This window comes from Mastomys coucha, unplaced genomic scaffold, assembly GCF_008632895.1.
Source record: "Mastomys coucha isolate ucsf_1 unplaced genomic scaffold, UCSF_Mcou_1 pScaffold4, whole genome shotgun sequence".
Taxonomy (NCBI): domain Eukaryota; kingdom Metazoa; phylum Chordata; class Mammalia; order Rodentia; family Muridae; genus Mastomys; species Mastomys coucha.
The window spans coordinates 48,498,404-48,522,790 of NW_022196910.1; the positions used below are offsets into that span (position 1 = coordinate 48,498,404).

The following is a 24,387-nucleotide window of genomic DNA, read 5'->3' on the forward strand; positions in this document are numbered from 1 at the left end:
CTCTGCAGTAGGTCATTGGACTGGATCCTGTAGGCACAAGCTCCTAACCTAGCCGCACACATTTATTATACTGCGTCTGTGGCTAGATGGTCCACAGTCCTGACTATAGCATCTGGCTCTTTACAAAAAAGTGCTGCTGCAGAGATCAGCCCACAGGCAGAAGTGAGTGTAAATTCAGTGCCGTGTTTCTGCTCACCACATGAAAAGCCCATTTCTGGCCAGTCTGTATTCTTTACAGCCACAAACTCACAACTGTTCCCACTGAGCACTTACTTTGAAGGTTCCATACATTTTACATGAATGCTTTTCTGTTTGATGGCCAGAGACAATTTGAAGTTGTCTAAATTCATGAGCCTTGTTCAAGCACACATCTGAGACCTGTGTTTGTGTGTGCTCCAAAGTGCCAGTGGCTATAAAAGAGGAAGAGATCTCAGGACTGCAGTGGAGGTTAAGTGAGGGTCAGCTCTTCCATCTGGATGCTTTATACCTCAGACTCACTCACCTCCCTTAGCCTATCTTCCTTTAATCCCAGCACTCAGGAGTCTAAGGACAGCCTGGTTTGAGGAGCAATTTCCAGGCCAGCCAAGGCTTCGTGGTTTTGTTGCTGCTGTTGTCTGAAGGAATCTCCCTCCTGCTTCTTAGAGTTAAACTTGTTCTCCTCAGCTTGCATAGAAAATGCTCTCCGCTACTGAAGCCACATTTACATGACAGCCTCTTCTGGTCAGGCTTCCTGCTTGGTGTGTCAGTCCCTCATGCCAGCTCTCTGCTGCCTTTGAAGTCACATGGCTAGCTAGAGTTCATGTGACATCCTCCTTTTCCTCCCCTCAGATACAGGTTTGACCTGCGCCTCATGTTCAGCCATCACAGCAGCGTCAGAACAAGAAGGTTCTCGAAGCATCCTCTGTAGCAGCTGTGGCCAGCCTCTGCAGTTGGATCCTTGCACACCCTTTTCCGGTGAAGTGGTTGGAGTAGGAGCCCGTGCCTCGGGGAGCTCCGGCCTTGCTGTTTCAAGTCTTGTTTGAAAAATAACCCAGTCAGCTGACTTCCAGTACTGTGAATCTGCCCCTGTCACAAGTGGCTGACCCTGTCTCTCCTCAAATGACAACCACCGCTCCTTGTCCCTTCATCTTGGCCGGGCACAGTGTATGTATGAGTCCCCACATGGTCAAGTCTGAATCTAAAACTCTTCAGATAAATGGCAATACTTTAGGGCAGAGAGATAAAGCCTTCTGGTATGTAGCTGGCCCCCAAATCAAAAGCACTGCATAGCATTTCACACTGAGCCCCTCACCATCAAAAACACACACAGCCCTGAAAAGAGCTGCTGTTTGTGGATACAGAGAGAAAGGACATTCATGACATCCATTGTGGTGTGGCAAATGTGCGACTTGTCACTCAAGCTCTGCCCTAAGAAGCCCTCAGCTTTTCGGTGGCTCCAACCACCGAGAGAGCCCAGAAGCACTGTGGAGAAGGAACCGCCAGGGGGAGGGCCAGATGCACCTCGTGAGCAAACAGATTGGGCTCTTGGTGGATCAGTGGGCTGAACGGCCGCACTTAGAAGTGCCTGTCCGGAAGGTTCTCAGGTGTCAGTGCCACACACAAGTCATCCTGCCTGGCTGCAATTAGCTGACGTTGTCATTGAAAATCTTAGTGTCTCCTGGTGGAGTGAAGGACCAGCTGCTTCATCCCACTCCCTGCTCTCACAAAAGCGCAAGTTTCCGGGCTTGACTAACTAGGGCTCCAGTCAGTATTCCCCTGGTCAAGGCTCTCCGGTGCCCAGACAACATTCTGTTCCGTAAAGTACAGTTCTGCTCAGACGTGTCCACAGAAGGCTGGGTGCTGGCAGGACAGCACCAAGTGGAGAAGCTCAGTTCCATCCTGTTGTAGGCAGTGAGCAGGGTTAGCTTTACACAGCCTCTGTCTAGCTTTAACTTGTGAGACAGTCACCTTCAGAATTCCAGAGGCCATGTTAGGGTAACAGCCATTGAGTTTATTCCTTTACCTCATGTGACCCCAGCAACTTTGCTGATAGTGAGAGGCCAGCAGGCAGTGGAACGGAGTGACTCCTCTGCCGTGGCCACTTTAGAGGGGGGAAAGTTTAAGTTTTAGACTAAAAGTTACAAAATTGAACATGGATACCAGCCTTCATTCACTCCACTTGGATTCTAAACATCACCAGTGAAATAGTGAAAGTTGCCGGGCGGTGGTGGTGCACGCCTTTAATCCCAGCCACTTGGGAGGCAGAGACAGGCGGATTTCTGAGTTTGAGGCCAGCCTGGTCTACAAAGTGAGTTCCAGGACAGCCAGGGCTACACAGAGAAACCCTGTCTCAAAAAACCAAAAAAAAAAAAGAAAGAAAGAAATAGTGAAAGTTAACCACAGTTGTTCCCAAATAAAGGTAAACAGCTCCTACCAGGCATCGGACTGTAATGTCATATTATTTAGTTTTATGGCTGGCTCCTGAAAGCAGGTGCCATCAGAGTATAACAGCTGCAGTAGGTGTTCCTACCTCGATGCTCTCACTCACAGGTGACACAATCGGGTGGTGGGACCTGAAATCCTCTCTGTACCTCCTAGTTAAAGACTGTTCCTGCAAACATTCAAGTAGACCTCAGCTTGTAACAGACTGCATCATGCATGGCCTCCCACCCACAAGAGACGCACTGCAGGAGGCCGCCCTCTTTCTCTGTGCTCAGAGTTTTGACATCTTTGAAGGCTGGGTCCATGTGTACCAGTGCTCTTCAAAAGGGAGAAATGATAAGACCAACATGGAATGCAGGGATGCCTTATAAGATTTCCATTTTAAAACTGCCCCTCAGACACAATTTCAAAGTAAGGTACACATTAGAGTGTCTTTGAATTCAACAAGTGGTACTGCTGCAAACACCTCCTGAATGGCCAGCACCAGGGTTTTTGTATAAAAATAGTAAGAGTGGCTGTGGAAGTCCCACTTCACCTGTAGGAAGTCTTCTCAAATTCAGCATCTTTATCTTCTCATGTTTCTAATGAAAGATGGCAGCCCAGAATCCTCCAGAAAAAGCAAGGGGCATCAGCTGATCACTGCTGGGAATGAAGAGTGTCCTGGGGTTCTTTAGCTCACCAGCACTTTACGCTCAATGGACTTTGTAAATTCTTTTCTTAGTGTCACCTGTCATAGAAGCTCCTCTGCTCTGGAGCTGTCATCTCAGCCGCTCACTTAGAAAGTGCCCTTCAACGGACCCTGTTCACTGCTGCACTTCTCAATGAATTAAAACTGACTTCTTCTAGTGGGAATGTGTCCTTTGTTTTTAGTCCACAAGGGGCAACTCTTACAAGGTACAAGAAGGTGGCTGCTCTGTGGAGTTCTGTAGTTTTGTGGTACTAGGGACCAAACTTAGGGTTGACATTAAAGGATTAGGTCACACTGTCCCCTGCAGATAGACCTTCCAGCTGCTAGGTTAACTACTAACCTAGTGAAAATGTATGCCCTCTACCTGAAAAGCTCTTAGACACCAGTCCCTGATAGTCATCTGAGGCTCGGTAACTAAGAACACCTCTTTTTGCAAAGGACCCCAAAGCAGTTCCCAGCCCCAACATGGTAGCTAGCAACCATCTGTAGCCCCAGCTCAGGAGACCGATGCCTCTTCTGACCTCCACAGCCTCCTACATACACATAAACTATTTTTTAAAAGAAAAAAGCATGCTGATAAATGACATAGCTTCTTTGAGCAGCTTTTAAGAAGACAGACTAACTCCCCCTTCACGACGATGCATTATGGTGATAACCTGAGGGATCAACCCCTTTCTCTAGAAGAAAAATGACATTTGCAGGAATCATCAAACCTTAAAGGGATAAATATCTAATCCTAGGCATACAGGTTACATAGTCTCTATCACAACTACATTGCTGGTGGAACATAAAAATAGCCCAGGAGCTGGGCTACAGCTCAGTAGTCTTGTATAATATCCACAAAAGCCCTGGGTTCCATCCCCTACCTCATGGAAACTTAATGTGGTGAGGTTTCTTCAGCTACACAGAGACTGAATCCTGGTAGATAACTGTGTGACTCTGTTCCAACATAGAAAAACAAATGGCAGCCACAGACATTGTGGGTTACTTCATAGACCAAGGAGATGGTAGGCATTAAAAATTAACAGATTGCTGTCTGGAAAAGATGTTTTGGGAGCTGGAGAGATGGCTCATAGGTTTAAGAGTCCATACTGCTCTTGCAGAGGACCTAGGGTTGGTTCTCAGCACCCACAGGTGGCTCACAACCACCTGGAACTCAGCCTCAGGAGGTCCAACACCCTCTTCTGGTCTCCATGGGTACAGCCCCCAAGAACAAAATCACACAAATATACACTTAGTTAGAAATAAAAGTCTTTAAGAATTAATATGTGTTTATCACAATGTTGAGATCACTTCTGGATCTGGGGTTTGGCTAGCAAGTAGCACAAGCCTGTCAGTCTCCCATTGTCCTACTGTCCCTCCCCCAACCCCTGTGGGTGTCAAGTAAGTTCCCACTCTGAGGGGACATGCATGGTGGGTTTGTTACAAGTGAGGAGCACTTGGTAGAAGCAACCTGTTTTGTAGCAAGCCTACTCTTTGCCCCAGAGGAAGACTGACTGCCTCATCCATCGAAGTTGCTCATCTGCCAACAGTCCTGAGAAATGACTCTTAAGAACTATTCAGAACCTTGTGATTGGGGGGCCATAGTTGACACTTACCCAGCACCTCTCAGCTGGCTAATTAAGCAGGTGATCACCTGGTTGGGTGCGTTCTCTGCCCTCCCCAATGGAGTCTAGAAGCCAGAGCAACCACCCACAACTGCTATGATGTGGTCAAAAGAGCTGCTTTCTAACCCTGTATTTAAGGTGAAGGGAATGTGTGTAGGAAGATGAGCACTGTGCTTTTATTCTAATAATCTAGGGGTATGGGTGTGGGTGCACTCGCGCACACACATTTGCCTATACACATGCACATGTGTGCCTAGTGTGCATGCATGTCTAGGTTAGAGGACAATTTCTGGAAGTTAAACCATATGTAATATCAACAGAAGTGCTTGGGTCAGGCTCTTAAGAGCATACAGAAAGCAAATCATCTTTTAGGAAACAGGAAACTAAGTTCTATCTTACTGGCATGCCAACAGCTGTCAGCACAGACTCTCACAGAGAAAACCTAACTTCAGCGGTACCTGTGCCTTGGAGCCAGAGTCCCTACAGGGTCTTTGTTTCCCTCCTTTCTTCCAGGCCGGTCATATGTGTACAATGAAGTCTGGTCCATGAGCCACACAATCTGCAGGACCCAAGTTGGAAAACCCCGTATTGAGGTTTCCTGGTGGCTTAGGAATCACTGTAATTAGACAAGATTAAGTGGGACCAGGGGCTGGAGAGATGGCTCAGAGGTTAAGAGCACTGACTACTCTTTCAGAGGTCCTGAGTTCAATTCCTAGCAACCACATGGTGGCTCACAACCATCTGTAATGAAATCTGATGCCCTCTTCTGGTGTGTCTGAAGACTGCTATAGTGTACTCATATAAATAAAATAAATCTTTTAAAAAAAAAAAAAAAGAGGGACCAGCTGTGGCAGCTCACAGCTACAATCCTAACACTCAGGGTGACTTAAGTCAAGGCCAGTGTTGGCTACATAGCAAGACCCTCTGCAACAACCACCAGAGGTCTGGAGATGGCCCCTTGGACAAACACAGTGTGTGGAATGAGACTGGATACCTAATAGCTGCATGGGTGTAGAGGGAGAAATCCTGGGACAAGCTAGCTATCTAGACTAGCAGTATCAGTGAACTCTGCTCAACTGGGAGACCCTGCCTCAACCAAGCAATTGAAGAAGGCTCCCAATGTCAGCTTCAGGCCTCCACATGCAGGTGCTGTCTTCAGACACACCAGAAGAGGGCATCAGATCTCATTACAGATGGTTGTGAGCCACCATGTGGTTGCTGGGAATTGAACTCAGGACCTCTGGAAGAGCAGTCAGTGCTCTTAACCGCTGAGCCATCTCACCAGCCTGCTTTAGTACCATAGCTTACGAGAGTTCTAAGTTAGAACTCTGTCTAGAGCTGGGCATGGCAGTACATGCCTATAATCCCAGTGCTGGAGGTAGGTAGGACAAGGAGATCAGGGTCCAAGGCTAGGGACTGAAATTGAAGTCAGCCTGGGCTACATAAGACTATGTAACAAAAAATTGTATGACCCTCCTCCCCCAACCTCCCTGTGAGACCCAAGCTGCTCACTTTAACACTGTCTGTCTCTGTCTGTCTGTCTGTATGTGTGTATGTATGTATGTATGTATGTATGTATGTATATGTGTTGTGTGTTATGTGTGTGTTGTGTATGCATACATGTGTGTCCATCCTCTTGGCCTACAACTCTAACAGAAGGTAATAGTTTCCTAGAACATAGAGAAATAAAAAGCACCTATACTTTTTTAACCTTTAAATCTCATGTCAGGGTCAGGTATAGTAGTGTACACCTTTAACCCTGGCATTTGAGAGGCCAAAGCAAGTGGATCTCTGTGCATTTGAGGCCAGCCTGGTCTACAGTATCAAGGTCTAGGCCCTCCAGAGTTACATGCTGAGTACCTGTCTCAAAACACCAAAATTTCATGGGACAGATTCCCCTCCCCCTCCCTTCAGCTTAGTTTTTCAAAGCTCACAAAGCTACTTAGTAAAATACTAAAGACAGAAATCAGGATTTCAAAGATCCAGGTTTAAAGTTGAGATTGATGGAACTACACCTGTAATCCCAACACCTGAGAGGCCAAGACAAGAAGACTGCTGTAGGTTCCAGGTTAGGCTGGGCTGCATATTGAGTTCTAGGCCATTAGCAAAACTGTCTGAAAAGGCGGGGGGTGGAATACACCTTTTAGACCATCTTTTTAGGGAGGGGCAGGTGTGGAAATGGGGATTCAGATTGGGAAGGACAATGTTGGATAGTTTGGTTTGGTTTGGTTTGGTTTTTCAAGACAGGGTTTCTCTGTGTAGCCCTGACTGTCCTGGAGCTCACTCTGTAGACCAGGCTGGCCGCGAACTCAGAAATCCATTTGCCTCTGCCTCCCAAGTGCTGGGATTAAAAGCATGCGCCACCATGCCAGGTGTTGGGTAGTTTTGACTTGACACAAGCTAAGGTCATTTGGGAAGAGGGACCCTCGACTGAGAAAATTCCCCCACCAGAATCTACTGTGGATAAGTCCATGGGATATTCTTGATTGAGAGAGCGCCCAACTCTCTATAGTGACACCACAGTCCTGAGTGTATAAAAAAAAAAGCAATCAGTGTCAACCCTAGGTGGGTGGTTCTGAATGGTATAAGAAAACAGGCTGAGCAAGCCAGTAAGCAGCACCCCTCCATAGCCTCTGCATCAGCTCCTGGCTCCAGGTCCTTGCCCTGTGTGAGTTCATGTCCTGACTTCCCAGGATGAAGGACACAAAGCTGTAAGAGGAAACACACCCTTTCCTCCCCAAGTTCCTTTTGGTCTTAGTGTTTTACCACAGCCACAGAAACCTAGACTAAGACGGGCAGTTGCTAGGACTGAATTCTTACACATTTTAAGCACTGAGCTACAGCCTCTGCCCCAAATGCAGTTTTCTGTAAGCTCTACTCAGTCTGCAGTCTGCAGGATTTGCCCCTCCTTTTTGCCAAGGCCTCTTTAATTACAAGTACGTGCAGCAGAGCAAAGCCAGCCAATGGTGAATGTTCAACTTATCTCCAAAGGGGACAGAACTACATTGTCTAGCTTCAGTGACCTGTGCCCCAGCATTAGGACAGTTTGTGGTCTTTCCTCCTCAGTCCTTATCTTCCAGGAGGCAGGAGGATTACAAGTTCCAAACCAAAGGGCTAGAGCATTCCAGGAGCCTGCAGGAGTCAGAACTTTTCACAGAAAACCAGGAACTGGTGATGTTGCTCAGTGCTAGCTACCACTTGCCCACTATATACCAAGCCATAGATTTAATCCCCCCACTATGTTCATGCATATATTACATACCCAGGAATATAAACAAACATGAGTCCCCGCCTGTTGTTACTAAAGAGAGTAGATGTGTCGTTGTGGATTGGTTGCTAAATGTACCCAGCACATGTTGGAAAATATTTTAATGGGATCCCTGGCTGGCAGTTCATCTCAGTCCACCCTTCTCTCCAGTGTGTTCTCCATAGTTCCCAAAAGCTGATCCAAGGCAGAGAGCACCTGTTAGCACCTCCCTGGCCTCCTCTGAGAGCAGAGACTGCAGCTCAGCTGGTAATTGTGTTCTGCTCACACCCCTACGACCTTTGTCCTTGCTTCCTATCTCTGGTATCTCCCAAATAAGGACTCCTGTCAACATGACACCTTGGATTCTTACTGGGGATCTGGAATGAGTGTCAACTAAGTGCCACCTCCCAAGGCTGCCCCAGTCTTCTACTGCACTCTCCCAGATGCTTGCACAATGAAGCCTGCTGTGCCACAGAGAGTCCTCTCACAGAATGAGAACAGAGAAGCTTCAGGCCCATGATCCTGGCTTCCTGCGTCCTCCCTACAGTGCCCCAAAGTGCTGCTCAAGCAGAGCTCAGCCAGGACAAACGCTGCAGCAGGACAGGCCATAAGCTGCAACTGGGTGTGTCTGGGCAGGACCCTTCTGTCTCTGAGCTGCCCACAAAGCTGTTGTCACACCTTTAGGAAGTCCCCCGCTAGGAGAGATGCAAAGGGCACCAAAAATAATGTCTGGCCTCAAGGAAATCACCAACTGAGGGAATCTGGTTTTGTTCTTGTGATTATTTCTGAGAGCTATTAAGACAGGTCTTCACTATGTAGCCCAGGCTAGCCTTGAAGCCATACTCCTGCCTCAGCCTCAGCCTCAGGAGTGCTGGGGTAATGAGGTAAGCCTCAATGCTCCCGCTTAGGGAGGGGGTGAGAGTCAACAGGCATGGAAACTTGGCAAACAAAACAAAGATTAAGGCCTCTAGCTGTGGTCTGGACCACTGGACATAGCCTTGGCCTTAGACTAAGAGCCTGGTGGCCCCACTGCTCCAGATACCCTGAATCTAAGTTGTCAAGAAAGAACACGTTCTGTTACTGCATCTATGGTGAACACAGTGGAAGGCTGTAAATCAGCCAGTCACCCTAGAGTTGTGAGTGTTCTATGTTTAAATCAATTTCCTTCTGCATAAATTTTTAAAATACAAACAAGACACTTGGCAGTGGCCACACCACAGATCCAGTTTCCTCTGGCTCGCACACCTTGCTTGGCCTCCATAACCATGTCTGGCCAAACCCATAGGCCAAGATCAAAAATTCTCTTAAGTCAAAATTGAAGGTGACAGAAATAGAAGAGGAAAAGTCAGTTTTCAAAGGGAATGCCGGAAGAGAGACAAAATGGGTTGATTGCTACAAAATGTGAATCACCAGCTTGCACCCCACACCCCACAAGCATTACCTTATGTTAGTTCTTTTTAAAAGATTCATTTTTGTCAGGCAGCGGCTGTGCACACCTTTAATCTCAGAATTAGGGATACAGAGACAGGCAGAGCCTATTCTTTCAGTCAAAGCCAGCCTAGTCTACAGAGTGAGATCCAGGACAGTTAGAATTACACACAGAAGCCCTGTCTCAGAGAAACAAACAAAACAAAATACCCAGATTTATTTTCATTTGTATATACCTGTGTGCCCGTATGCATACAAGCCCTGTGTGTAGAGCTGCCTGAGAAGGAGGTGCTGTATCCCCTAGAGCTGGAGTTACAAACGCTTTCTAAGATATCCAGCATGGGTCCTCTGGAAGAGCAGCAAGTGCTTCTTAACCACTGAGCCTTTTAGCTGCTTAACTTTGACACGCACAGAGGGCACCTCAGGTTTACATGACCATGTAGGGCTGGAGGTGCGTAGAGCTCAAAGGAAGGATGCAGGGCTCTAGTGCCTGAGACCCGTGGCTCAAGCTCACATGCCACAAAAGCAAATTCCTTTCACATTAGGAAACTAACAAGGCTTGCAGGAGGAGAAAATGTGTGTGTGTGTCCCTTAGTGTGTGTGCATCCCTTACTGGTTTTGCTGTAATAAAATTCATGACACAAGCAACTCAAGGGGAGAGAATATTGTTCATTTGCGAGTTAAGAAAGGGATATAGCGCCAGGCGGCACACGCCTTTAATCCCAGCACTTGGGAGGCAGAGGCAGGCAGATTTCTGAGTTCCAGGCCAGCCTGTTCTACAGAGTGAGTTCCAGGACAGCCAGGGCTACACAGAGAAACCCTGTCTCGAAAACAACCAAAAAAGAAAAGAAAGAAAGAAAGAAAGAAAGAAAGAAAGGAAGGAAGGAAGGAAGGAAGGAAGGAAGGAAGGAAGGAAGGAAGGAAGGAAGGAAGGAAGGATATAGCCCACCCTGTTGGGGAAGACAGGAGCATGAGGCAGCTGGCTGTATTCGTGGATCAGGAATCAAAGAGAAAGGAAGGGGCACGGTGGGAATTTGTTGTTACCCCCCATACACACATTTTCTCATGTGTGCATTTGTGCATGTGTGTGTGTGTGTGTGTATGCTGTGTTGTGTGTATATATTTTTCGTGTGGGGGAACATGTGTGTGGAGGTATGCATGTGCATGCACACACATGCATGTAGGTTAGAAGCAGGCAGATCTCTGAGTTCAAGGCCAGCCTGGTCTATAAAGTGGGTTCCAGGACAGTTAGGGCTCTGCAGAGAAACCCTGCCTTGAAACCACCCTCCCTCCCCAAAAAAACCTATCTGGAAGTCCAAGGTTGATTCAGGAATCTTTACTCTTTTATGGTACTCACTAAGTAGTCTTGGTTGACCTGGAACTCACTACACAGACCAGGCTAGCCTTGACCTCACAGATCCACCTGTCTCTGCTGCTGCAGAGACTAAAGGCCAGCAATCTTTCTTGAGTGCTACCTTATTTGCTGAGATGCCCACAGGTTGAGAACCACTTCCCTAATAAAACCACTCCATATGTGACGCTCAACCACCACTGAGTGAGTGAGTGAAAAGGTCCCTCTGTTCTGGCACAAGCCTGCTTTCACAGTCTGCCCCTCAGAGGGAGGTGGTGTTTGTTCTTTGAGAATTGGTTTGCTGAACACTCTGAAGCTTGAGAACAAGATGGCTGAGAAGCTAGGGTGTCAAAGGCCTGCCAATCACTCACACCATATCTTAGGACTGTCCGGCAGTATATTTCCTCAATTATGGGTGTAATATTTGCATTAATTCACTGCCTGTGGAGTAGGTACATTACTATACTGTCAACCTTTTGAATAAGGCCAGGTACATGGTTAGCACCTTGTTGACACGTTGATACAGGTTGTACCAGAGACTCCCCATTTCAGTAAAACAAAACACCCGGTTAGGACCATCTGACAGCACCCCAATGCAGTGTTTGTATACTAAAAAAAACAAAAACAAAAACAAAAAAAATCCCTCAGAAGTCTGTCCATCTTGTGTGTTACACACTCACAACACTGATCCACCGTGTGAGCCTGGAAAATGTGAGAACTCCCCACCAGAAAACAAGGAATCCTGGAGCGAACCCACAAGATGGCCTCTTCTAGTGCTATCCACTGCTGAGGGCCCAGTTTCCCAAACTCACTACACACTGGACACTAACCAAGTCTAGGGTTACATGGCGATAAATCTGGGTGCCCTTGGCCTCCTCCTCAGATTCATCTTACTAGGACAGTCTCAGAAGGCTGGGAAATACCCACCTGTGTGTGCCGGTTTATTACAAAAGTTAGAGATGAAGTCACTGGGCAAGAAGCACTATTCTCCAAGAAGCTCTCTAAATGGGGATGGGGCGGTTGTGAAGCGCTGCAGACAGACCCTTCACTACCTAAGTATGCAGTGAAGGATAATCAGCCATGTTAAAATGGGTCAACAGTGAGGAAGCCCAGCAAGGCCGGTCTCTCCAGGTGGTTCTTCCTCTGGTTGCGGCCTAGTTTCCTTACAGCCAAGAAGCAGGACCCCTTTTGAAACGGAGTCTTACACTACACTTCAAATAATTTATTTATATTAACATTACTATTGACATAGTGATGGAGATGGAACTTATCTTAGTCAGGGTTTCTACTCCTGCACAACATCATGACCAAGAAGCAAGTTGGGGAGGAAAGGGTTTATTCAGCTTATACTTCCACACTGCTGTTGATCACCAGAGGAAGTCAGGACTGGAACTCAAGCAGGTCAGGAAGCAAGAGCTGATGCAGAGGCCATGGAGGAATGTTACTTACTAGCTTGTTTCCCCTGGCTTGCTCAGCTTGCTTTCTTATAGAACCGGGGGCTATTGCTTTCTTATAGAACCGGGGGCTACCAGCCCAGGGATGGCACCACCCACAATGGGCCCTCCCCACTTGATCACTAATTGAGAAAATGCCTTACAGCTGGATCTCATGGCGGCATGTCTTCAACTGAAGCTCCTTTCTCTGTGATAACTCCAGCTTGTGTCAAGTTGACACAAAACCAGCCAGTACAGAACTCAACCCAAGGGCATTTCCTTTTCTCTAGTTTTCATTTTTAATTATGTGCATGTGTTTGGGTGTGGCACGTGAGTGCAGGTGCCCACTGAGGCCAGAGACTTGAGATCTCCCTAGAGACAGTCATATGCAGAAGACTATGGGCTCCCAGGTGTTGATGCTTGGGAACTGATCTTCAGTTCTGAAAAAGTGGTCAACAACATTTTTCAACCTCCGAGCCATCTCTCCAGGCTCACAAGATGACGATACCTTTAGGGCCAGCTCCAAGACAGAAAGAGACAGGAAGATTTGCTTCCATGACCTGCCTCAGTGAAGAGAAATTCTCATTTCTATGCTTTGTCTTTGGGAAGGGAGTGAGGAGTCAAGAATCATGTTGAAGTGCCTACCCAGAACCTTTAGAAAGAGTTTGGCAAAAACTTTAACTGTTCCTCCCTGTGGTCCAGCCTTTGTTTCAACAAGGCCTCTAGAGGGCAGTATGACTGAGAGAACACCTTATGCAGCCTTAGAGACAGAACAAGGGGGATGGTGTCCTCATCAAATCCAAGCAACCTCTCCATCCCATTTGTAAAAACATTTGCAGGAATCTAAAACCAAACATACCCTGCTGTTGAAGTGGCTTCTTGCAGGTAAGACCTGGCAAGTCAAGAATGGCAGGGGTGGGTGGACCCCCTGGGACCTCTGAGGATCGCCTGCTTCTGCTAGTAGTAAGAACAAGAAGTCCAAGTCCCAACTCTTTGGTGTTTGCGTGGCTTTCACCGGTTCCCTGCGCATACCCTTGTTTTTACAAGAAAAACAATTTTAATGTTCAGGACAGGCAGACATGGAGCTAGAATAACGAAGAAAGATGACATTTGGAAAAGCATGTGCTCCCTCTCCAGAAAAAAACAAAAACAAAACCATACCCTTGTAAACATTATTGGACCCACGGTATGTTCGTCTCCAAAAAAAAAAAGCTTGTTCTAAAACTATGACTGAAACACACACACACACACACACACATCAATCATCCCAACAACCAACCAAATTTCCTTAATCAGTAGCTAATTCTAATTTCATGCTTACTAAGCATAGAAGTCAGCTAAGACAAGGGACATTTGAACTGGATCAACACTTTAAACAAGAATAAGATGAAGCTCAGGTTCGAAAGCAATAGAAATGCCTTCCTGGCCAGGGGCCTGCTTCTTCCCATCTTCCCTCTCCCTACCCTACATATATTCAGGGGCTAGGCACTGAGGATTTTAGTCCATCACTAGAGACTCATTCCTTTGAGTGCTCCTCTGGCACTCCATGATCCCTGACATGTATCATGTATGTGTATGTATGATACTGGTTCACCCCTGCCATTCTTGACTTGCCAGGTCTTACATGCAAGAAGCCACTTCAACAGCAAGGTATGTTCGTTTTAGAGTCCTGCAAGTGTTTTTACAAATGGGATGGAGAGGTTTGCTTGCATCTGATGGTGACATATATGTATGTATATGTATATATGTGTATGTGTGTGTGTATATATATAGTGTTACACATATATTAGCATGTTATCATAAATAAAGACATACAAACTTATCAACTAACAACTTCAATTTTTAATAATAGAAACAACTTTGCCATTCCAGACACAATTTCAGGGGAGAAAAAATCTGCCCTATAAAAATAAAACTTAAAGTCGTCAACATTATAAATATAGCTTTTAACTTTAGATTTAAAAAGCTCCCTGCAGCCACCCTTCATTTACCACCATTCCTGTACCATCACATTCTGAAGAGAAAACAGTATTACAGCCAAGCTTAGTTTCGTTTTACCGAAGGAGCTGAACAACGGTTTAAAAAAAAAAAAAACAAAACTTTGGCCTCTGGGGCCTTTTTTCTTCCTTTATGCTTTCAAAAACTGCTGCTGGAGTAACCAGTGTTTGGAGAGAACATCGGTCTTCAGGAACCTCGGATTGGCAGATCTTCAGTACAGTGACATTTCTCAAGGCACAGGCCATGGAGCGAGGTTTGGAGGAATACAGAGGAGGGTGCTGCTTCATACAGTCTACTTCAAGTAAAAAAAAAAAAAAAAAAATCGCAGATACCCATCAGATGCAGCTGCTTTAGGTTCTAACAGTGTCTTCATTTGAGAAACTAATGCTTCACAGACGCTAAGCGCACTGGGAGTACTTAGAAGACCAGGTGGTGGCATACAGGAGCCCAGGCCGTAGTCTAAATGGTGAAACCTGTACAAGAACCACGAAGGCACTCCCTGAACAACAAAGGCAACGTGTCGGATGACAATGCCACTAAACCTCACTGATGCACAAAGAAGAAATCACATGCAAAATTAAACAAGACGTGCCATTCATATTTTATAGCTAGCTCTACTTTTATGTTTTCCAACTCTTCCTAATAGCTTAGAAGATCCGATTGTCCCTGGAGCTTTCGTAGCATAACCCACACTTGGATCCGCCTCCCACAGAGCAACATTCTCTGACAAGTCAGGAGAGCCACCGTGAAGGGACAGAATCTCCATCAAAGGCACGGTTCCTAGAAAGGCAAAGAGCTGGAGCACCTTGGAATTTCCAAAAGATTCCATCGGGTGTCACCGTGTTAACAATTCCTTGGGAATTTATAAACAACAAAATCTACCTAGAATAGAGACAGACCAACTGTAAGCCCCTCCGGAAGCACGGAACACCGTTCCCTCAGCTCTCCGAGGACTTGCAAGCTGCTGCGTAGAGTGAGGCCACTGCGCCTGCCTATTGCACATGTGTCTCTTTGGTTGGAAGGGACATGCATGCTTGTGTTAAAATAGTTCCATAATGAACGACTGTTGTGCGGTCAGCTGGGTGTGGACTTTCCTTCCTTGGGGCACTTAGTTAAGTCTCTGAAGAGGCAAAGATGCGGTAGGACCCCGCCTTTAATCAACATCCCTGTCTTTTACTTTGTAAGAACAACTTTAGAGAGTGATTGGGGCTGGTGGGGGTGGGAACAGGGTGAGGGGGCAGGGAAAAAGAAAGGGTGCAATAAAGGGGAAGAGGGTGATTGTCACAAAGTATGCTGTGAGCCCTGGCCTTGATACATCTTCTAGCTAACAGCTGAGGCTGCTGCCCTTACCCAAACTCCTTTTTAACTCTGAGAGCAACCTCTTGGGGATGAGGGGGACCTACATTAACAGGAATCAGCACAAGGTCAGGCCCCACCTACACGGAGAGCTAAACCCCAGGCCATCCGCTCCATGCCAGCGGGTCTCGGAACAGATGCACAGGTCTGGTCTAGCTAAGGCAAGCCTACCTGCGGACACCTTGGTCAAGGTTAAATCCGCTGTAGGTCAGCTGCAGGTCGAGGATCCTGCCTTTGGACTTAGCTCCTGGCTCTTTGGCTCTGACCTCATATTTTACCACTAGCAAATTAAGCAATCTTTAACTGAGCTCAACATCGACTCTAAATGCTCTTAGCTCCTTTACAGACAAATACACCTTTCTCCTCTAACACTAAATTAGAAGCCACACTACCTTCCGAGCCCTGGGCCCTCGCCTTCCCTCTACCTTCCCGACTTCCTCTTTTCTTTCTTTGTCAAAACCTTTCTGAAATCTTTTCCCAATCCCCCAGAGTTCCTAAATTCCTATGTCCTTCAGTTCATGTGGGTAGACTGCTATAACAGAGAACAAAACAAGCAGGTAGTTTCAACTTAGGACAAGTACTTAGAGATGGCTTAGTAAAGCTTTAAAGCTCATCTTTGCATCCTGAAGCTTCCCAAAATCACATCACTAAAATAACTAGAAGAAGACGACAGGGAGCATCAACCCAGAGTTCATGCTTCCAAGCACTCCAGGATGTGCCTGAAGACCACAGGCTCACAGCTTGCAAGAGGTAACATCGCCATGCTAAAACAGAACAAGCTTGCGGAGTCCCATGTTGTGCCAATCCCTTGTGAGGCGCGGGATACTGTGTGACCAGGCTTTAAGAACTGTGTTTACAGAGAAAAGAGGAAGACCCTAGCATGGTGGGGCACGAAGACAGCTCTCTGAGACAGAGGCAACCAACGCGGCTCTCTCATGAGTTCTGAGCTGTCCCTTCTGGGCTGGAAGAGCACCCTGCCTTAGCCAGGCTTCCACACCTCGCCCAGGGCTTCCTCCAGCTTCTGCCTGTAGGCTGTGTAGCGCCGCTTCAGGCTTTGCAGCTGCTCATCCTCTTCCTTGTCCAAGATTCGCAAGAAGTTCTGCAGCTCCGGTAGGCTGAAGGCTTCCCACTATCAGGGGACAAAGAGGGATATGCCATGACAGGATCCAGGAATAACCCAGACAGGATCGCGTTGGTGTCCTCCCTGAAACCAAGGGAGGATGGGCCCCCCTCCCACCGCCAGGACAAGGTTTTGCTGTGTTGTACAGTCCAGTCTTGAACTCACAATCCTCCTGCCTCAGCCTTCTGGTTTTATAGTGGAAGACTGAGGTATGGCTGCCCTCCCCTCCTAGTCTAACCCCACAGAGAATTAGCTCCCCACATCTGCATTGGCGGTCATCACAGTCTTGCCTTCCTCTCCCTGCCCACGGTCTCCTCAATGCTGCACGGTTCCTCAGCCCACCTGCAGCCAGAGGGAGATCCTTTCTCCATCGCTGCTGCGCCAGCTCTCCTCGCCCACTCCCCACCCCTCACAGCCTCCGTACCCCCTTCTCACTCTCCTCCTCCTCTCTCTGACCTCAGCTCTGACTCCCAGCCTTCCCCCACACACAGCCATGGTGAGCACACCTGGTTAAAGTCCTCGGCTGGCATCCCCTGAATGTTTCTACGAAGTAAGGAATGTGCTACCTTCCAGCCCTGCCTTTAGTTTCCTCAGTACCTCAGCTTGGCACATGCTTTCCTTGCTTTGCTTTGCCTACCATCTTCTGCCCACCCTTCGGGTCTCAGCTCACACTGAACCTTCCAGGACTTTCCCCTTCCCTTCCCACCCAAGGTTGGGTGTATTAGCAGGTCTCACTGAGCCACTCTGAAGCCCAGCTCACAATCAAGATTGTAAGGAGCAAAACACCTTGCTTATTAGTGTCTTGATCGCCCACACCTGCCCTCCATGGCTGCTGGATGTAGCTTGCTTGCTACTTGGAGTTTGGTTCCTGCTCTGGAAGCTGAGTTCTCTTCACTAACAGCATCCCCTCCTCACAGCAGGCACACATTCACAACACACACACACACACACACACACACACACACACACACACAAATGGAGAGAGAGCAGCAAGATGCCTCAGTAGTTCACACCTCCTCTTGCCAAGCCTGACAACTTGAGTTTCACCCCAGGGACCCAGACGATGGGAGAGAGCCGACTCCTTCGAGTTGACCCCTCAGTTCCACACATATGACATGGCTAGTGCAGGCCACACATCCACACAAAACAATAAGACATAATGTAAGAAACAAAAGGTTTTTTTTTTCTTTTAAAAAGCAGTGAATAGGGCCGGGCAGTGGTGGCGCATGCCTTTAATCCCAGCACTTGGGAGGCAGAGACAGGTGGATTTCTGATTTCGAGGCCAGCCTGGTCTACAGAGTGAGCTCCAGGACAGCCAGGGCTATACAGAGAAACCCTGTCTCGAAAAACCAAAAAAAAAAAAAAAAAAAAAAAAGGCAGTGAATAGAGTTGGAGAGATGGCTCAGTGGTTAAGAGCACTGACTGCTCTTCCAAAGGTCCTGAGTTCAAATCCCAGCAACCACGTGGTGGCTCACAACCATCCATACGTAATGATGTCTGACGTTCCCTTCTGGTGAGTATGAAGACAGCTACAGTGTACCTACATATAATAATAAATAAATCTTTTTTAAAAAAGCAATGAGTATCAAGGAAATTGCTGTGCAAAAATCCCTGTGACCAGAGTTCTTCACTGTGACCCACCAAGATGTGGAAGGTTGCCCTCTGATCTCCACCTGCGTGATGAGGTACACATGCCCACAAATGCACCCACACATACACAATAATGAGAATAATAACTACTTTTAAGAAAGTGTCAGCACCACTTTCTAGCCCTTTTCTGAGTGGAAGGCTAGAATAATCCGAAGCTCTGCCTCATGCTGTGTCCCTATCTATCCCCAACCTAGGGCCCCTGACTAGGCCGGTGAGCCTGTTCTCTCAGCGTCGTGGACTGCTCCATGGGACACCTCACACTGCTCGAGTCTGAGCACCTGGGCTGGAGAGTTTGCTCCTTGATCACTAAACACTGTGGCGCCCTGAAATAGTTTCCAATAGACACCCCAATACAGTCTCCTTGGAGAGAAGAAGACGCATACAAGACAGAAGCCCCGAGTCATCTGGCTGACTGGAGAGGGGTGTGCCAGGCCCGCGTCTTGTTGGCTTTCCTTGCTTGCTTTTTGGAGACTTTTCTTAGCAGCAGATATGGGGAAAGGCGAGGCTGTATTAGAGTCACATGGAGCGGGGGAGAAGAGGTGAACACTGCTCTCTCTGTAAGCGTAAGGAAGAATTCTTTCCTCTGACCTCTGAAGAGTACTCGGCAACATAATGTTCTAAGAGAATTATACTGTAAGCTAAGTAGTTCACTTTGGGTGATTCAAAATCTCTCCCTTTTGCTGCCCCCTCATCTCCTTGAAGCAATAAAGCAGGCCAGCTGTTCTGTGTTGTCTGATGCCACCGTGAACAATCTCTCACTCACCTCTCCAATTTCGTGTTCTCGAAGAACAAAACTAAGCGTGTCGGTTCTGGGCCCTGCTACCAAACGCAGGTATAGTGGGTGTTCCCGGTCGGAGAGCTTGCAGGCATACACTGGGAAGGGAGAGAAACAGCATGTTACAGAGGACTCCAGTGTTCCTGAGAGCCTGTGATGTGTCAGAGTAACAGGCCACCTCACCCCCCCACTCTCTCCCCACAGTAACAGGTCACATTCCCCATGCCTCTAACGCTAACAGTTCCCTAACCCCGAAGGCCCACAGTGCACAAACTGACCAGTATACACGGTGCCTTGAAGAGGAAGAAACGAGTTTCAAGAATAAGACAGGAATTTGCATCCAGCATGCTATGGTGATTCCGTCCCTTCTTTCAGAAAGATGGGACACTTTGGCAAGGGGAGCAACCTTAACCCCTTCAAAAACTATGAAAACATCTCAACCAAACAACATGAATCCAAAGCTTTAGGAGCAAACTTCTTTACAGATTGAGTAAGGACTTTACAGATTGAGTAAGCCCAGCAGGCCAGGTGCTTGCCCTACAAGCAGTGTGTCTTTACAGAGGCAAACAGATGTAGTCTCATATCCGAAGATTTGCCAGCCATGAGGGAGACGGCTCAGCTGGACACTGCCATTTTAGATTGTGTGGCTGACGTCCATCTGTGCTGGCAAAGTTGCTGACAAGCTAAAAATGTCATCAGGCCATCCGTGTGTCCCTGGCACTTCAGATGCAATGGCATTGCAGTTTCCTGGTGGCTGCTGAACCTGTGGCTTCTGACCTGCCTATCTTTCTGTTCCATTCCAAAGGACCTGTGTTTAACAAATGTACATGCGCAGAAAAAGCTATGTGTTACCCCATGCAGCTAAAGGACATTACTATCATGTCAAAGTCAGTACATTTTCTTCTATGGCTCCTTTTAGGCTTTTCTCAGAAAAAAACTTAAGTAGCTGACTGTTATGTATTGCATGGATCATAGACACCAGCTTCCATTTAAACTATCCCCAGGAGATCCCATCCCATTTCATGAGGTAATCTAATGTCCATTCTATCCACTGGGCATGCGTGTAAGTTCAGGTAGACCCAAGGTCAACACTCATTTGTTTTCACATGTGAGTTATACACATGCCTCTTGGCCTATGCAGCCTTAGCATGTGCACATGAGCTTCAAATGTAAAAGCATTACTGAAAACTCAACCATATAAGTGTTCTTTGGCGTATTAAATGGCATTGCGACCGTTGCTACCACACCCTCACCAAACCTGTCCCTCTGTGCACTGCATGTAGATATGCCTCAAAGCCCCTCAGACCTAATACTCTTCAACTCAAAAAATACAAAAAGCCAGCAATCATAAAGATCTGCCTTCAGAGTGTGGCTTCCACAGTCTGTCCCTGGCCTCTGACAGGCACAGTTAGACATGGCATCTATCAGCTGTCCTTCTGCTAATAAGTAAAAGAGACAAGAACAGATGGACCACTTTCATTTTAAGTGCGGCCACATACCTTGGTCTTCCCTGTGACAACGCTTATAAAGCGCAAACTTGGTGGGACTCTCAGTCACCAGAAACTTCTTGAGTAGAGCTTCGATTACTTCTCCCACAGTGTTTGTGCTGCTGATGTGAAGCGTGTTCATACAGCCACTGCTACTGGGGCCAGGAGGGGGCTGGGCAGGTTTGCAGAGTTCCATCTGCACCTTAATGAAGCCAGTGTAGATCCCATTTGAATTCTGAAGAATGAAGAAAGGTCACACTGAGCGGGTGACCCGCAGGCCAGGAAAGGAGCCGATCTAAGCCCACACAGAAAGGCAAACAGCTTTTACCCATTTTTGTCTTTAAAACAATTTCACCAAAGAGTGCAGAGAAGGGCTACCTCAGTGGGGGAATAATACAAGATCTGTGGGGCAGATGCAGCCAAGGAAACATGCTAGCCCTGAGGTCTGAGCTTCCCAAGGCCTCCTGGGATGGGTCAGCACCCACTGAAAAAGACACAGTCCTGTGTGGCACATGCCTGGCACACCAGAGCTTCCTTGAAGCCTGGAGTGTATCTCAACTCAGCGCTCAACACCAACCTTCCATGAGAAGGAAGGTTGAGGTGAGGGAAATCAACAATGAGTTGACACTAGGAAAACAGACTGGCTTTATTCCCAGTGGCAGGGGGACATGAGGCACATGACACTTCTGCTACACTCTTGTGCACAGCACGAGCAGCGGGTCAGACGCTCACACCTCCCACCTGGTCAAGATGGGGTCCCTCATTCTGTCCTTGCTATAGCTGCTGCTGCTCTTGGGTATACCAGGCCACCACCAGCCCTGAAAGCTCCTGCACAATTCTCCATCTCTCTGCAGGAGTGTTGGCATTACAGATGTACACTACCCCATCTGGCCTTCTCATGAGTCTCAGGAATCAAACTGGCCAGCTTGTTCTTTTACACATACACACACACCAGCCCCAGCCAGCTCCCTGCCCCTATCCATTTTTCAGTGAGGGCCAGGCAAACCAGGAAGCAGTACTTACTAGGGTCATCTTCAGCCTGTCTGTGACGGCTGAGTTATACTTCTGAACTTTCTCTCTGATTTCCTCTTTGCTCAGGTAATTGTGAGTTTCCTTCTCTTTCTCCACATCCTAGAAGAAAAACAAACCATGATCATGCATGATCAACCACATGGGGGAAAGGTGCAGATAATCCAGGATTCTTCTGTGTCCCACAAAAGAGCAGCCAGGTGTGTTGCTCCCCAAGACACAGGTGACTCTAATTTACCATCAAGCACTCCGGGGTCATCTGCCAACATGCCTCATTCTTCCTAGGAGTAGAGGAATGAAGCCAACCCACCAGCAGCAAGAAACAGCACTTCGTTAAATAGTATCCTATAAATCTGTCTGCTAAATTCCTTCTGTAAAACTACAGTTCCGCAGAGTACCTGCTACTGGGCATTTCTACCTCCAAGGATTGTTTTTCTATTTGCATGTTTACTTTTGAGACAGAGTCTCATTACTTGGCCCTGGCTGGCCTAGAACTACTAACAGAGATCTGCCTGCCTCTGCTTCCTGAGTGCTGAGGTCAAAGTCGTGAGCCACTATGCCCGGCACACCCAAAGCTTCTCCTAAGTACATTTTATTAATGTCTTGGTCTCTATGGCTTTACAGTGTGCGCTAGCAGAAAGCAGGGGATGAATACTAAGTAACTGGAAGTAATCACCAGCCTGTCAGACTGAGCACAGCTACCAGAGGGGATATTTATCTTCCAAATAGTCTAAGTGACCAGACTCTCTATCCCACCATGCTATTTGGCCTTTCCCCATAACACGAAAGGGGAAATACTGGTTAAGTTTTCTCCTAATCCTTTAGAATTCACTAATAATTTACCATCTAAAGACCTCAATCAGTGCATGTATGTCCTACCAGATTTTATGTCAACTTGACACAAGGTAGAAGAAGGCAGAAGAAGTTAGGGGAGAAAGAACTTCAAGCAAGAAAATGCCCCCCACCTCAGATTGAACTGTGGGCAAGCCTGTGGCGCATTTTTTTGATTGGATGATTGATGTGGGAGGACCCAGTCTACTATGAACGGAGTCATGTGTGGACTGATGGTCTTGGGCACCATACAAAGCAAGCCAAGGTAAGTGTCTTAGGGTTTCTATTCTTGCACAAAACATCATGATCAAGAAGCAAGTTGGGGAGGAAATGGTTTGTTCAGCTTACACTTTCACATAACTGTTCATCACCAAAGGAAGTCAAGACGGGAACTCACATAAGGCAGGAAGCAGGAGCTGATGCAGAGGCCATAGAGGGTTATTACTTACTGGCTTGCTTCTCCTGGCTTGCTCAGCCTGCTTTCTTATAGAACCCAGGACTACCAGCTCAGGGATGGCACCACCCACAATGGACCCTCCCCCCTTGATCACTAATTGAGAAAATGCCCCACAGCTGGATCTCATGGAGGCATTCCTCAAGGGAGGCTCCTTTCTCTGTGATAACTCCAGCTTGTATCAAGTTGACACACAAAACCAGCCAGTACAACCACTCTCCCCCAGATTGAACCGTGGGCAAGCCTGTGGTGCATTTTCTTAATTGGATGACTGATGTGGGAGGACCCAGCCCACTGTGGGCAGAGCCACACGTGGACTTGTGGTCTTGGGTGCTTGCTATACAATGCAAGTCAGACAAGCCAGTAAGTAGCAGACCTCCGACTCACTGACTTCCTGGATGCTGCACTACAAGCTCTAAGAAAATGTAAACCCTTTCTCCCCAAGTTGCTTTTGGTCATAGTGTCTTATCCCAGCAATGGAAACCTAACTAGGACGGGTGCAGCCATGTACCCACAATGCCTAACCATAGCGTCTGGCGAGTCAAGGACACCAGGCACCGGACTGGATCGCATGTAATTCTCCTAACCACCAGCAAAGCTGGTGCAGCTACTCCAGTGTCCACATAGAACTGAGTTCTACCGAGTGAGTTAACTTGCCAGAAGAGACTTAGCTGCTGAGTGGAGCCTCATCCCAAAGCCCGGCAACACTCACCAGCCTATAAGTAATTCCACATGGGCATTTCATTTAATACTTCCTCAAAAAATGAGCTAGCTAGTCTGTGGTACAGACAGAAAACGGGAGAGGTCTGCAGAGTCCATCGGCCCTCCCAAGAAGTCCCCACTAGCTACCTGAACAAGTGCTATCTTTATCCAGATCCTACGTCTTTTTCACAAACTAACAGGTCTCCAAGGCTCTGGTGTAGACAAGCATTTGAAAATGCAAAGAACACGTGTACAATCGGACTTAAACTTAAGGAGCAGATTGGAAAAAGAAAGTATGAAGACATGCCTTTTCCAGCTAGCCAGAGCACACCGTGTCCACAGCTGGATGGATATTCTCCAGGCAGACAGTTGTTCCACTGTATGGCAATGGCACAAACCCACCAGGAATGGTCACTATGGAACCCGCTGGAGGAATGCCATCCCGAATACAAACTAGCTCTTAGGCAAGCATTCCAGCGAGACCAGGGAGACCAGGCTCCGTTCTTGAAGTTCTTTAGTCTACCCCTGGGCCCCAGGGCTTCCTCACCCTTCTAAGTCTGTTTGCTCATTTCCTGCTAAGTGACGAACTGGAGTAGGTCACACCTGAAGAGCTCCTGACCTAAGAGCAGCACTGTCTGCAAAGATCTAATCTGATCTGATCTGAAGGCTGACCAAGGGAGGGACAGGGCACCATGTAAGGGATCAAGGATGACAAAGGGCCCCCAGACCACACACTGCTCACAAGCAGCACTGCATGTGGATCCAGGGCTTCACTCAGGTAAGAATCCCAAGGAAAGGAGTGGAAGGGGG

At 47.4% G+C, this 24,387-nt stretch overlaps 2 protein-coding genes across 3 annotated transcripts in view; one reads left to right on the top strand and one right to left on the bottom strand.

Annotated features, from left to right (window-relative positions):
• The window catches only part of Gns (glucosamine (N-acetyl)-6-sulfatase), a 42,525-nt gene extending 39,252 nt beyond the window's left edge, over positions 1-3,273 (top strand). For both annotated transcript variants that reach the window (XM_031349162.1, XM_031349163.1), the window contains exon 14: positions 829-3,273. In XM_031349162.1, coding sequence (XP_031205022.1) covers positions 829-907 — 79 coding nt within the window. In that variant the 3' untranslated portion in view covers positions 908-3,273. The remainder of the gene's footprint in view (positions 1-828) is intronic.
• A 10,724-nt stretch (positions 3,274-13,997) lies between these two features.
• The window catches only part of Rassf3 (Ras association domain family member 3), a 65,586-nt gene continuing 55,196 nt past the window's right edge, over positions 13,998-24,387 (bottom strand). The window contains exons 2-5 of the mRNA XM_031349161.1: positions 21,585-21,692; positions 20,574-20,796; positions 19,063-19,172; positions 13,998-16,658 (exon numbers count right to left, since the gene is read on the bottom strand). Coding sequence (XP_031205021.1) covers positions 16,509-16,658; positions 19,063-19,172; positions 20,574-20,796; positions 21,585-21,692 — 591 coding nt within the window. The 3' untranslated portion in view covers positions 13,998-16,508. The remainder of the gene's footprint in view (positions 16,659-19,062; positions 19,173-20,573; positions 20,797-21,584; positions 21,693-24,387) is intronic.